This window comes from Nyctereutes procyonoides, unplaced genomic scaffold, assembly GCF_905146905.1.
Source record: "Nyctereutes procyonoides isolate TBG_1078 unplaced genomic scaffold, NYPRO_anot_genome, whole genome shotgun sequence".
Classification (NCBI taxonomy): domain Eukaryota; kingdom Metazoa; phylum Chordata; class Mammalia; order Carnivora; family Canidae; genus Nyctereutes; species Nyctereutes procyonoides.
This window is the reverse complement of record NW_026575131.1, coordinates 33,090,578-33,105,220: the sequence shown is the minus strand read 5'-3', so window position 1 is coordinate 33,105,220 and position 14,643 is coordinate 33,090,578. Positions and strand designations below refer to the sequence as shown.

At 35.6% G+C, this 14,643-nt stretch overlaps 1 protein-coding gene across 1 annotated transcript in view; it reads right to left on the bottom strand.

Annotated features, from left to right (window-relative positions):
- The window catches only part of DNAH12 (dynein axonemal heavy chain 12), a 211,420-nt gene that overhangs the window by 87,515 nt on the left and 109,262 nt on the right, over positions 1 to 14,643 (bottom strand). The window contains exons 40-44 of the mRNA XM_055344074.1: positions 13,286 to 13,541; positions 11,678 to 11,977; positions 10,651 to 10,829; positions 9,378 to 9,570; positions 3,285 to 3,446 (exon numbers count right to left, since the gene is read on the bottom strand). Of these exons, the coding sequence (XP_055200049.1) occupies positions 3,285 to 3,446; positions 9,378 to 9,570; positions 10,651 to 10,829; positions 11,678 to 11,977; positions 13,286 to 13,541 (1,090 nt within the window). The remainder of the gene's footprint in view (positions 1 to 3,284; positions 3,447 to 9,377; positions 9,571 to 10,650; positions 10,830 to 11,677; positions 11,978 to 13,285; positions 13,542 to 14,643) is intronic.

Sequence of the window (14,643 nt, the reverse complement as noted above, 5' to 3'; positions counted from 1 at the left end):
ATCTCAGCTTGCAGCTTATTACCTATGTGACATTGGGAAAATTTTATTTAACCTCTCTGTAACTTAATGTCCTCATCTGTAAAATGGGGGAAAGAGTACCTACATCAGAGGGTTGTTGAAGGTTCAAATGAGTTATTACATGTGAACACTTAGAATAGTTCTTGTTGCATAGTTAAGTAACTATTAGCTTTTATATGCTACCTTTCTCCTTATTTGGAGCACAAAAGATTTCATAGTCAATAAATTATCTTATAAATAGATTTAAGAAGGTTTTTTAAAAGATTTTATTTACTTATTCAAGAAAGACACAGAGAGAGGCAGAGACACAGGCAGAGGGAGAAGCAGGCTCCCTGCAGAGAGCCTGATGTGGAACTTGATCCCAGGACCCCAGGATCATGACCCAAGCCAACAGACGCTCAACCACTGAGCCAACCAGGAGCCCCAAGAAAGTTTTTTTTATAGCAATATATATATATGTACACACACATTGCTATTGCTACTACAATGAATTGATTTCTAAAAGAATTCTCTATGATAGATATGTTCTGCTTTATGTGCTAGATATATTCATGGAAAATTATAAATGGACTCTGTATATGCATTATGATAGTAATTCCCAAATTATCACTATTATGATCAGTGTCAGTCTATGAAGTTATGTTCAGGTGGTCTACCTGCATTAAGTCTGAGTTACCTTTGGGACATGAGATAGAGAAAGATATGGTTGTAACTGTAGAACAAAAGTTCAAGAAATAGCCAGGTTAGTAATATAAGTATGAGGTTATTCACATAGAAATAATGGTTAATGCTCCTAAGAAGATGAGCTGTCTGTGGGAGAGTAATATCCACCTGCACACACATATACTTTGGGACAGGGATTGATTGAGAGAGTAGGAAAATGAATGTGCATGAAAATTTATAGCAGCTTTATTTGTAATTGCTCAAACCTGGAAGCTACCAAGATGTCCTCCAATCAGTGAATAGATAAATAAACTACGATACTTTGAGTCAATGGAATATTATTCAGTGGTAAAAATAAATGAGCTAGCAAGCCATAAAAAAGATACACAAGAACCCTAAATGCATATTGTTGACTAAAAGAAGCCAATCAAAAAAAGCTACATACTGTATGATGGCAACTATAGAACATTCTGGAAAAGCTAAAACTATGAAGACAATAAAAACAGCAAAGATGGCCAGGAGTTCAATCAAGGGAGGAAGAGAGGCACAAACAGTTGGAACCCATGGCATTTTTATGTTAGGGAAACTATTCTGTGTGATACTTAACGGTGATACACATCAGTACTCATTTCTCCAAAACCCATAGAATGTACAACACAAAGAGTGAACCCTAATGTAAGCTGAAGAATAATGAATTATGTCAAATATGAATGAGCATTTTTTAAAGGAACTGAGAAGACATCACTAAATGTGTGATTAAGAAGTCACTTTTATTGAGAAAGACCCTGAAATAATTTAATTCTTCAAGGAAAGCAAATAGAGTAGTGGAAAAAGTAGTCTGGAAGCGGAATTCCTTTTTTTTTTTAGATTTTATTTATTTATTCATGAGAGAGAGAGAGAGGTAGAGATACAGGCAGAGGGAGAAGCAGGCTCCATGCAGGGAGCCTGATGTGGAACTCAATCCTGGGTCTCCAGGATCAGGCTCTGGGCTGAAGGTGGCGCTAAACCACTGAGCTACCTGGGCTGCCCCTGGAAGTGGAATTTTGAGGCTTGAATTCCATTGCTGAAATCAGAGACATGTGCTGAGTCTCTAAGAGGTGCCCTCTAAGCAGTGCCAAGTCCAAGCTATAGGGGCCAGTTACCAGGAGTGAGGAGGTTTAAGCTAAAATTTTTGTCAGAGGGATGAAATAAGCAAAGCGCAAGACATGACCTTCAAAGTGGAATGTCCAGGATAGTGCAGAATGTAGAAAGAAAATAATAGAGCTTCTTTCGTATTACCTTTCCTATTTTAAAAAAATTAGCATAAAACAAACGTAAATACGGTTACATTTCAGTACTCCTGAGTTCTGACAATGGCTATTTCCTTGTGGATAAATTAATATGGTCTTCCAAGACTTGGGTGGAATGTGAAAGAAAGAGTTCTTAAGACCACTATTGGATCATACTACAAAAAAATACTGAAGCAATGGAAAAATCTGGTAGCAAAGGGACAAGATGAAAAGATAAATAGCTAAAGTGAGCAGGAAAGCTTGGCAAAATTGAGGAAATCTTACTCCCCAAGGGTGACTATTTCTTGGATAGGAGTATAGGGGATGAATCTATCCCATGAATTAGGAGAATCACCATTTTTCAGCAGCACTGGCCACATCTTTGATATCACCTAGATAGAAGAGAGAACTTAGAATCTTTTCTTTATTCCTTTTCTCCTTCACCACTCCAGGCCACAAATTGGTAATGAACCATTTACTACAGGTGTTCTAAGTGCATGACACTTCATAAGGGCTTCATTTCACTTGATCTTCAGAACTCACAACAACCCTATGTAGGAGGAACTATGATGTATACACATTAGTTCCATTCCATACAAGAGAAAAGGAGGTACTTGAACTACTATGGCAAATCTATTTATTTTACTACAGATGCTATAACTGAAAACTGGAATGAAGCATCCAGCTATAAGTGATACATTCTGTGGGTAATAGTAGTTATGGCAATGAGAAAGAAAAATTACTAGCAGAGATCTTGTGTAGGAAGATATTAGAAATAGAGATAGAAAGACAAGACATCTAAAGGAGTTGGCACTTCACAATTGTATTTTTTTTATCAATTAAGTTGTAAAGCATGATTATCAGATATATCAGAATTGTTAAGACAGGAGTTTTCCTAAGTCTTTAAAAAATTTTTCTAATCAGTGGTAAACCGTAACAGTTAATCAAGCAACGTTTCAAAGTTATGTTTTCTCATATCACATGATCCTAAGATGTTATTTAAATGTCTAATCAGTGCTCGGGGCCGCCTCGGCCCTGGGTTGCCAGAAAACAAAAAAATAAAATAAAATGTCTAATCACTCATAAAACATGCTACATAAGATCAAACAGACGAAATTGGCATCATTACAAAGAAAGGAATTATAAACATTATCTCATAACTATGGTAGAAATGATTTGAAGCTTACCAAAAAAGATGTATTAAAATAATATACTTTTAAGTTTTTAAGTACCAAAATCCTGTACACAAGCTATAATTGTCCTAAAGAATAGAGAAAAAGTTGCGAGATAAGAACATTCCTGTGCTGAAAACAGCACTCGTTAAAAAGTATTTACCTCCATCACTTCCTGTTTTTCATCAGCAGCAAAAATGTTAGGTACTTCTCCGGTATTGAGCACACTGTCAATATCTTCTAGAAAAGCTTCCTCTTTAATCTGAGTGTCCGTGATAAGAAAGACTGTCTTCTGGCCCCTCATGCCCACATTCCTTAATAGAACCTTAAAATAAAAATGCATTTGTAAGCAGAATGTGGTGAACATGTGGTTTTTTGCTTTCCCTTCCTTTTCCCTTCTTTTAGTAATGACATCTCAATTTTAGAGTGGTAGTTCCCTCCACTTCTGAGGGGGGGCTATCATTCAAGGACTCTATATTTCCCATCCCCTGAGCAGGAGACCCCAACTGGTCAGTGTCCCAAGCCTATATATATATTCTTTAATATATATTCTTTAATTCAGAAGAGGGCATGATTTTAAGAAGGCCCAATCAGTCTTGCTTCAGAGACTGAGATGGACTTGAAAACAGAAAGAATCTCTGTCATTCTGAGATGGATATAAAGGCCTATAATCTAGAACTACTAGGTGCCAATTGTGTTGCCTCATGGAAGATGGAAGGAGTCTACTGGAGAAGGAACCAAATGGAGGAGAGCAGAGCCAGGAGATAGAGTAATTACTGAGATAGAGTAATTACTCAGTAATTACTGATAGCTTAATTTGAGCTCCTAAATTCAGCCATGCCAAAGCCCTATTTCTGGACCATTCTGTCATGTAGGCCAATAACTCCGTATTTTCCTTAAGTTAGTTTGAGCTGCATTTTCTTTTGTGTCATGTTGTCAATTACAACCAAAGATTCTCAATTAATATAAAGATATGGACTCACTGGCATGATGGAGTAGACTTGTTCAAGATGTTAGAACTAATTGTTAAAATTTCAGAATTTGTAAGTGGATTTTTAAACAGCATTAAAAATTAAATTATATGAACTTACAATTAAATAAATTATATTAACAACAAAAGTAACAAAACATAAATCTCATCACTTCCTATTATACTTACTATTATCTATTTTTCGGAAGTTATTTAAATCTATTGTATACAGTAACTACTACTTAATGGTGCTCAAACACATAACTCTTCCCTACTCTGTTTTCAGTGACATCATCCATGGCAGAAGTTTGAATAATCCATGGTAAGAGTTTTTATACCACAGAAATTGTCAAATGCTACTAATCAGAGGTTCTCCTGAACCCCCTGGACATTTGGTTATTAAACATATGCCAGTATTCCACTGGACGTATTTCAAGTGAAAACACATTACTACTCTGCAAATGATTTTTAAAATAATCTGTCTCTATTTCTAAGTGATATATTTTAAATAAATCATATCATTTAAATAAATGCTGAATTTTAATATTATACAAAACTGCTTTTTCCCATTAAAGCTATCCTCCAAAATGCAGGTTGTTGTGTTCCTAGAAATATTTTTCTATCATTAAAACTAGTTTTCAAAAAAAAAAACTAGTTTTCAAAGAAGTATTATATCTAATCATGTCAGCTTTATTTCTATAGTGTCTTTTTATAATTATCATATACAAATAAATAGATACAATATAAACAGACTTAACTTTTTGACATAAGCACTGTTATACTTAAAAGTCATATTCAAACACAGAATGTATAAAACTATTTCTAAATAGGAAAAGAGAGGAAACATTTCCAAAATACTAGTTATATTCCAGGAATCTCACATACATTGTATAATTTAATCATAACAACTTATGAAATAGGAGGTACTATCTAAATTTTACAAGAAACTAGGGAGTGACATCAGTGAAATGACAGACTGGGAAGCTCCAGGTCCTCATTGTCCCATGAAGACACCAAATTAACAACGTACAGACCAAAATGCTTTTGTAGAACTCTAGAAACAAGTTAAGGGGTACATAACCTCCATAAATGCATAAAAAAGAGAAGGAACAATGCAAAAAAGGTAAGAAAATTCGTTGCATCTTTCTTACCCTAGCCCCTTCTCTCCTAGCATAGAGCAACACAATCAGGAGAATACCATCAATTCCTGGCTTTTCCCTCACATAGAAGGAATAGAGCAGAACTGCTTTCAGCATTCTAGCTTGTCTAGGGGTACCTGGGGGACAGATTTCTGTTTCACTTGACTCAGGGTACTGACAGGAAAACTGCTTAGTTTTGATATGAGGTGGGGGCCACTGAGAACAGAGGCAAGTGACCTGGCACAATGAAGCAGCATCTGAAGTTCCACAGGAAGGTGCCAAGGGTAGCAAGATGTTAGGGGAAGAAGAATACAACAACAAAGATCAAAGCCAACAGATAATAAGAAACATAAAATTAAGATAGCCCAAATCACTTGTATATATTAGAATATATAAAAACTAATGCAAAATCCAAAAGAAGATGCAACCCCCAAAAAGTTCTGAGAAGTCTGGTAATCGATGAAGATTCCCTCATGCATGAAGCCAGTCCATTGAGAGCGGATGGTTTATCAAGTGCTCAAAAATGAAAAGATCACAAGACATACAAAGAAACAGGGAAACATGGCTGAATCAAAGAACCAAAATAAACCCCAAAAAAAAAAAAAACAGATCTAAGAACTACAAAGCAAGAAATTCAAAATAACTTTTAAAGATGCTCAATAAGCTAAAAGAGAATACAGATAGACAACTAAAGGAAATCAGGAAAATAATGCATGGACAAAATGGGAATATCAACAGAAATATGAACTATTAAAAAATAAGACTCATGGGATATCAGTAAGTGTACTAATATTCACATTATGGGAGTATCAAAAGGAGACAAGAGGGGTAAAAGGCAGATAACTTACTTAAAGAAATAATGTCCCAAAACTTCTCAGATCTGAGGATAGAAATGAACAAATGAAGATGGAAATAGAAATTCAAGAAGCTCAACAAACTCCAACTAGAATAAATCCAAATAGACTCACACAACAAGACAGACATATATAATCAAACTGTTGAAAGTCAAAAATAAAGAGAGAACTCTGAAAGCAGCAAGAGAAAAACAGTGCCTCACATACAAGGGAGCTTTCACAAGATTACCAGCATATGTCTTAGCAGAAATCTTGTAAGATTGTAAGCAGAAATCTTGTAAGCAAGAAGGGAATGGGATGACATAGTTAAAGTGCTAAAAAGAAAAAAAAATCTGTCCACCAGGAATACTGTATCTGGAAAAACTGTCCTTCAAAAATAAAGAAATCAAGAACTTCTCTAGTAGCTGAGGGAATTCATTACCACTAGATGTGCCCTTCAAGAAATGCTAAAGAGAGTTCTTCAAGTTAAAAATGAAAGGATGCTAGACAGCAACACGAAGCCATATGAAAGTAGAGTTTTCCAGTAAATAGATGGACAAATATAGAATTTGATATTATTGTGATTTTACTGTATAAATTCACTTTTAAATTTTTACATAGAACCTAGAATCTAAAAGCACAGAAAGCTTTACAAACCTTTATGTTAATGGGTACACAATCTATAAAGCCATAATTTGTGACATCAATAGCATAAAGGGGAGCAGATATAAAGAAGTAGTTTTTGTATGTGATTATGGTTGTTATCAGTGTAAAATAGGTTGTCATTTCTTTAAGATGTCTTATCTACTCACAATAGTAACTCCCTCCCCCCAAAAAATCTATATATACAAAAGGAAATGAGAAGAGAATCAAAGCATGTCACTACAAATAATCAACAAAACACAAAGGCAGGCAGTAAGAGAAGAAATGAGGGACAAAAAAACCTACAAACATACAGAAAACAGGTAACAAAATGCCAGTAGTAAATTCTTCCCTATCAGCAATGACTTTAAACACAAATGGATTAAATTGTCCAATCAAAATACATAGTTTAGCTGAATGGATTTTAAAAATAGGATTCCATACGCAGCTTAGAAGAGACTCACTTTAGACCTATGGAAACATGAGCTGAAAGTGAAAGGATGGAAAAGATGTTCCATGCAAACAGCAACCAAATGAAAGCAGGGTGACTATACTAATATCAGACAAAACAGTCAGTAAGAAACTGTCATAAGTGACAAGAAACATACGATGGTAAAAGGATTGATTCATTGGGAAATTGTAACAATTATAAATATTTATGCACCAAACAGCTGAGCTCCAAAATATGAAGCAAACATTGACAGATTTGAAGGGAGAAATAGCAACACAACAGTAGGAGACTTCAATATTCTACTTTCAAAAAGGGATAGAACAAGTAGACAAAAGATCAATAAGGAAATAGAGTATCTGAACAACACTGTAGGTCAGTTGGCCCTCATGGATGGATATAGAACACTCCGACCAACAACAGCAGAATACACATTCTTCCCCAGTGCTTATAGAATATCCTCCAGGACAGATAATGTATTAGGCGACAAGTCTTAATAAATTTAAGAAGATTGATATCAAATCAAGCATTTTTAAAAATCACCATGGAATAAAAATATAAATCAACAGCAGAAGTAAAATTGGAAACTCTAAAAATTCATGGCGATTAAACAACAAACCCAAAACAACAGATCAAAGAAGAAATCACAAGGGAAATCAGATAATTTTTGGAAGTGAATAAAAATGAAGACTCAATATATCAAAACTTATTTAAAAATGCAGCTAAAGCAGTGTGAAGAGGAAGTTTACAGCTATAAATACTTACAATACAAAAGGAAGATTAAAAAAAGAAGATCCCAAATCAACAACCTAATTTATACCTTGTGGAACTTCAAAAAAGGAACAAATGTAAACTCAAAGCTAGCAGGAGGAAGGAAATAATATTAGAGCATAGGTAAACAAAAATAGAGAATTAAAAAATCAATAGAAAAAAATCAGTGGAACTTAGAGTTGGTTTTTTTGAAACAAATCCACAAAATCAACAAATTAAAAAAAACTGACAAATTTTCTAAAAGGAAAATTCAAATAACTAAAATTAGAAATGAAGGAGGGGACATTACAACCCGTGCACAAAAATTAAAAAGGATTTCAAGAGAATGCTATTCACAATAATATGCCAACAAATTGCATAACTTAGAATAAATTCTTAAAAACAAATGAAGAGAGATCCCTGGATGGCTTAGCAGTTCAGCGCCGCCTTCTGCCCAGAGCATAATCCCGGAGACCTGGGATCGAGTCCCACGTCAGGCTCCCTGTATGGAACCTGCTTCTCCCTCTGGCTCTCTCTGTGTGTCTCTCATGAATAAATAAATAAAATCTTTTTTAAAAAATGAAGAAAGTACCAAAAGATCTAGTAACATGCCCAAGATAACTACTGAATCATATGAAGCAGGAATTAAACCTGAGTTTGCCTAACTTTAAAGTCCATGTTTTTCTACTAAGGAAAGGCGCTTTCTAAATCTATTAGCTCATTTGGTAGTAAATGTATCAAAAACTTTCCTCTAAAGTGAGAGCAGAAAAAGACACACTCTAATTTTTCCTTCTATGTCTATGTAAACCTCTTTGATACCAGCTTAGATTCTACCATTTTCACCTGCAAGCAGTCAGTTGTCTATGCTAACTTTTAGGATGTAGAAATTTAGTATGTGAGGTGAGTACAAGTGAAAAAAAATCCAGCAATATCTCTCTATTATTCATTTTGGATTATCTCCCTTCTGGGTCATGCAGAACTCTAGGCATGTGGGGAAGAATCTCAGGTATGCACTCCACTATTCTATTGGTTACTGGGAAAGCAACATAGCTCCAAGGAAGGTATTAAGATTGGACAACATGATTAACATTGTCATTGCCAAGATTCATTTGAAACAGCCTGCTGGAAAACATACGTTTTTATGAAATAAGACCTCTGAATTGGAATAAAGATAAGAGAATCAGCAGCAACAGTGAAAAGACAAGTTATAAATCCTGCTCTGCTATGCATACCTTCCCTCGACTTCAGTTTCCTCATCAGTAAAACAGAGACAACCATCCCTGTCGCCCCGATTCGTTGCATCTACAGAATGAGATCGTCTATGTAAAGCACTTAGTGCTCAGCACACATAGTAACTGTTCTATGGATAACCCTGTCATCATCAACCATGTATTCAGCACACAGCTATTACAGGTTGGCTCTCTCTTCATAGCACTGATATTATTTTAGACACTAGGTTTCTTCATAATTTTACCTTCAGATCCTCTCTCCACTCATTCATACCATAGCTTTTAGAAATCTCTGGTTGGAAGATCTGCATTTTTGCCATGGATGTAGCCAGACGAGTTAAAGATTGACGACCACTCCCTCCAAGTCCAACAAGCAAAGCATTTCCACCAGACTGCTTTAGAATTCGACATATTCGTGATAAATGTTCCAATACATACCTATGAAATATCAGTATTATTATACTTGGAAATATGAATGTAAATGTATATTTACATGTAACTATTATTTTATATTCTTGGAAGGATGGACTTTGCTATCCTATATGTTATCCCAATTTTAAAGAGGTAATCATCAAGAAATGTGGTTTTTCAAAAGAAATTACAATCAAATAATTTGATACAAAGGAAAACAATTTAAAGTACAAATTCTTGAAATGTAATATTCAAATTATAGAAATAAAATAAAAATTTAACTACCTATTACTGGAAGCATACTACTGCTTTTCTTAAAAACATTTCTTCAATCTTTTAATACTAGGATTTCTATGTGAGAAACAGAAACTCAGTTCTCTACAAAATTAACAAATTCATTAAAGACATCCAGCCTCACTCGTAATCAGGGAAATTAAAATTGGAGTCACAATGAGATATTGTTCCACTCTCCTTTAGACTGGCAAAACTTATCAAGCCTGGCAATCCTAAGTGTTGACAAGGGTAATGGACATGGGAGCTCTTAAATAATCATTTCTGAAGACATTTCAGCAAAACTTAGTAAAGTGGAAGATGGACACAATAATTCCACTTTTAGGAATATAGACTCAAGAAGTTCTAAGACATGTACCCAAAAAGACATAAATATTCAATTTTTTTTTATAATTGCAAAAACCAGAAGTCACCTAAAGGTCTACCTCAGAAAAATGACTACATTGTGTTAGTAGCAAAAACTCATTTCTTGTGACTCTCACAAACAATAGGGTATAAACTTGAAGGATATGGATAGTATACTACCACTTATGAGTTTTAAATATGCAAAATAAGACTGTGCATATATGTTTTGTCACATACATGTGTAGTAAAATCCAAAGAAGCACCTGAGTTTCTTTTTACTCCCAGGGTATGATGGGGATGCAGTCAGAGAGGGTTGACTTCAAATAAATAGCTAATATTTTATGTATTAAGCTGGGTGATCAGTATAGGGTTATTCACCATATTTTTCTTTATACTTATGGTACATTTTAAATATTTCACAGAAAAATTTTACAAACAGCAATTTCCACCATCAATACCAAATGTAGATACCTAAAAATGACAAGATTCATTCTTGTTTTGTGAGTTTGATTATATTCATCTAAGCATTGGTCCACAATGTCACTAAACTGGTGAATATTTGGAATTTCAACATAAACTCTGTCATCTCCTTCAAGGTCAGGATTCATATAATCGCCAAACATGAGATTTCTCAAGTTCTCTTCAGTTACCTATAGAGTGGAAATCAAGTTACAAAATTTACAGTTGGTAAAATAAATTTAAGAAAATGTTATATAAAATTTTGTTTTGTCTATGTTATGAGATGATTATCAATTATAAATAGTTCTTTTAAATATTAGGGTAGTAAATAATATACTTGTAAAATTAATACTTGAAATTATATACTCAAAAAATAAAAAGAATAGAAATTTTTGTCATATAAATTTTCCCTGCCAGAGCCTAGAAAAGTCATTCTGAGAGTAGTTATTAAGGGATGGTCACCATGTTAAGCACTTTTCATTCATTATATCATTTCATTCCTATCATATAAAGTTTCTTTCTTTCTCTTTTTTCTTTCTTTCTTCCTTTTCTTTCTTCCTTTTCTTTCTTCTTCTTTTCTTTTCTTTCGTTTCTTGCTTTTCTTCTTTCTTTCTTTCTTTCTTTCTTTCTTTCTTTCTTTCTTTCTTTCTTAGAGCGAGCAAGAAGAGAGAAAGCAAGCAAGACCAAGAGCACGAGGGTGGAGGGAGAAAGGAGGACAAGTAGATTCTGTGCTGAGCATGGAGCTTGATGTAGGACTTAATCTCACTACCAGAGATCATTACCTGAGCCAAAATTAAGAGTGGATGCTCAACTGATTGAGCCACCCAGATGCCCCAAAGTTTTATTCTTTAAATAACTTCCATGTTACCTACATAATTCCTCTGAAGACAAATCTTCTCAAAATAAATACCTATCAATAAGGAAAGTGAAAAGAATATGATTGCTCAGAAGCAACAGTATTTTTTAAAGATGATTATTAACAATTCATGCTATTGTACCATTTTAATTTAGTATGTTTATAATCACTAAATATACTCACTGGTGCATTGTCCTTCCTCAAATGTGAAAATATACCATCAAATGATTCTTTAAAATGGTCCTTTATAACAGTTTTGATTAAATTGAATAGCCAGTATCTATCATCATCATTAATGAGGCGGTCATAAAACACCCGGAGAACTTCATGTATGAACAGGCGGATCATGGTGTGCTTGCTCTCCACAGCATCTTTTTCAATGAGTAAGCAGCCTTGGATGACACGTGAAAAATCCCGCAAGTTGAAAGTGTAATGAGATTTCATGGGAGTGGGCAAAAGATTTTCCATGGATCGTTTATATATCTGAATACGAAGAAAGCAACAAAGCCAACGTAAAATGGCTATAATAAGAAAGTCACGTAACAAATAGTATATTCTATAGAATATTTATCTTATCAAATTATATTGGTTTAGAAAATTGTAGAGTACCAAGTCTAGCATGACACTGAGCTTTTTTTTTAAAAGATATTATTAATTTATTCATGAGAGACACACAGAGCAAGGCAGAGACATAGAGAGAGAAGCAGGCTCCTCTCTTGAGCCTTGACTGCTATTCCCAGTATAGCCTTGAATGCTATTCCCAGTCTCAGGATCATGCCCTAGGCCAAAGGCAGGCGCTCAGCCTCTGACCCACACAGGCATCCCAATTTATTTATCTTTTTATTTTTTTTAAGTTTTTATTTTTTTTTTAATTTATGATAGTCATACAGAGAGAGAGAGAGGCAGAGACATAGGCAGAGGGAGAAGCAGGCTCCATGCACCGGGAGCCTGATGTGGGACTCGATCCCGGGTCTCCAGGATCGCGCCCTGGGCCAAAGGCAGGCGCCAAACCACTGCGCCACCCAGGGATCCCCTATTTATCTTTTTAAAAGTAGGGTCCACACCCAATGTGGGCTCCAACTCATGACCCCCAAGATCAAGTCGCACACTCTCTACCAACTGAGCCAGTCAGACACTCCTTTCTCTTTTTATTTTATTTTTTAAAAATATTTTATTTATTTATTTGGCAGAAAGAGAGAGAGGGAAGGAGGGAGGGAGAGAGTTCTTGAGAGAGCATAAGCAGAGAAAGAGGCAGAGGGAGAAGGAAAAGCAGGCTCCCCAGTGAGCTCAATCCCAGGGCACTGAGATCATGATTTGAGCTGAAGGCAAATGCTTAACTGACTGAGCCACCCAGGTGACCCTTTCTCTGTCTTTTTAAAGACAAACATGGAGAATAGTAGGTAAGAGAGAGAAAATTAAGAAACACCAGGGTAGAAACCTAACAGTCGAGGAAACCCTTGTGTAGTGTGGCAGATACTGATCCTAAATAATTTCCTTAGAACTACCTTGTGAAATAGGTGCTATTTCATTTTAGTAATTAAAAGACTTTTATGTAAAGTCAAATTACTTGTTCTAAGTCACATAACTAAGAAATAGCAGTCAAGGCTCAAAACCCAGTTAGCATCCCTGATTTCAAAGCCTATGATTCTCCTGTCCTCAAACCTTCTTAACAGCTTCTCTGACAATGAAGACCACAGTAGATGGCTAAGGGGAAAAAAAGTTTCAAAAAAAAAAGTCCAAACGAGGAAAATATATAATACTAAAAGATTCTATATCCAAGTATATGCTCACCTCCATTGTCCCACTGACAATTTGGTTCCCAATTGAAAAGTACTCTGGAGGAAATTCACGAGTCCTCAGATAGAATGCTACAATTGATGAGAAGATTCGGACCATAGTTTCATCACTGAAAGTATTGATAGAGCAGATGTTGAAATGTCGAATAAACCGGGGAGTGACTGGATTTCTTCCACCACCTGGAGGGCCCATGGCAGCAATCAGCTCTATGTCAACCAGTGTGATTTTACTTGTGTCCTTAAGGTCATACCTTGAAAGCACATAAAAATTCCAAAGCAATCAATTACAAGCCAATAAGATGGAATGAAATGTAGAACTGCCTAGAAACTTAATCTGATTTTAGCTTCTCTAAAAGAAAGAGTCCTAGAAAATGCTTAGAGTAGAAAAATTAAAAATAAATTCTATTTTTTTAAATTGAGGTATAATTGACATAACAATTTTGGGTATACAACATTTGACAATTGTCAATTGTCAATGACTTGACATTTGTCAATACTGTGAAATGATCACCACAGTAAGTCCAGTTAACACCTGTCACCACACATAATGACAAATTTTTTTTCCTAGTGATGAGAACTTTCAAAATTCACTCTCCTAACTACTTTGGAATGTGTAATACAGTATTAACTATAATCATCATGCTGTCTATTACATGCCTAGGATTTATCCATTTTACAATTGGAAATTTGTACCTTTTGACCCCCCCCCCCACCCCACCTATTTCACCCACCTGTCAGCACCTGCCTCAGGCAATCACCAGTCTATGGACAGAACATTTTTTGTTGGGGAGTGGGGGGCAGTTTTGAGGGAAGGGCAGAGGGAGAGAGAAAGAGAAACTTAAGCAGGCTCCACCCCCAGTGTAGAGCCTGACAGGAGGCTCGATCTCACAACCTTGAGATCACGACCTGAGCTGAAATCAAATCATGACCTGAGGCCTGGTGCCTCCTTGACAGGGTGCTGTCTTTTAAAGCAGCACTCCATTTCTCCTTCCAGTGACACTGATTCTGTTGACCAAATTCTGGAATCCAGAATGACCCTCCCTTCTGCCCTTCCCTTTCTTTCCTACTCTTCTTTCCACTTTTACTCTCCGTTTTTTCTCTCCAAATCCAGAAGTATGGATGAGAGACTATTCTTGTTTTTTTTTTTTTTATTTTTTTATTTTTTTATTTATTTATGATAGTCACACAGAATGAGAGAGAGACAGAGAGGCAGAGACACAGGCAGAGGGAGAAGCAGGCTCCATGCACCGGGAGCCCGACATGGGATTTGATCCTGGGTCTCCAGGATCGCGCCCTGGGCCAAAGGCAGGCGCCAAACCGCTGCGCCACCCGGGATCCCTGTTTTTTTTTTTC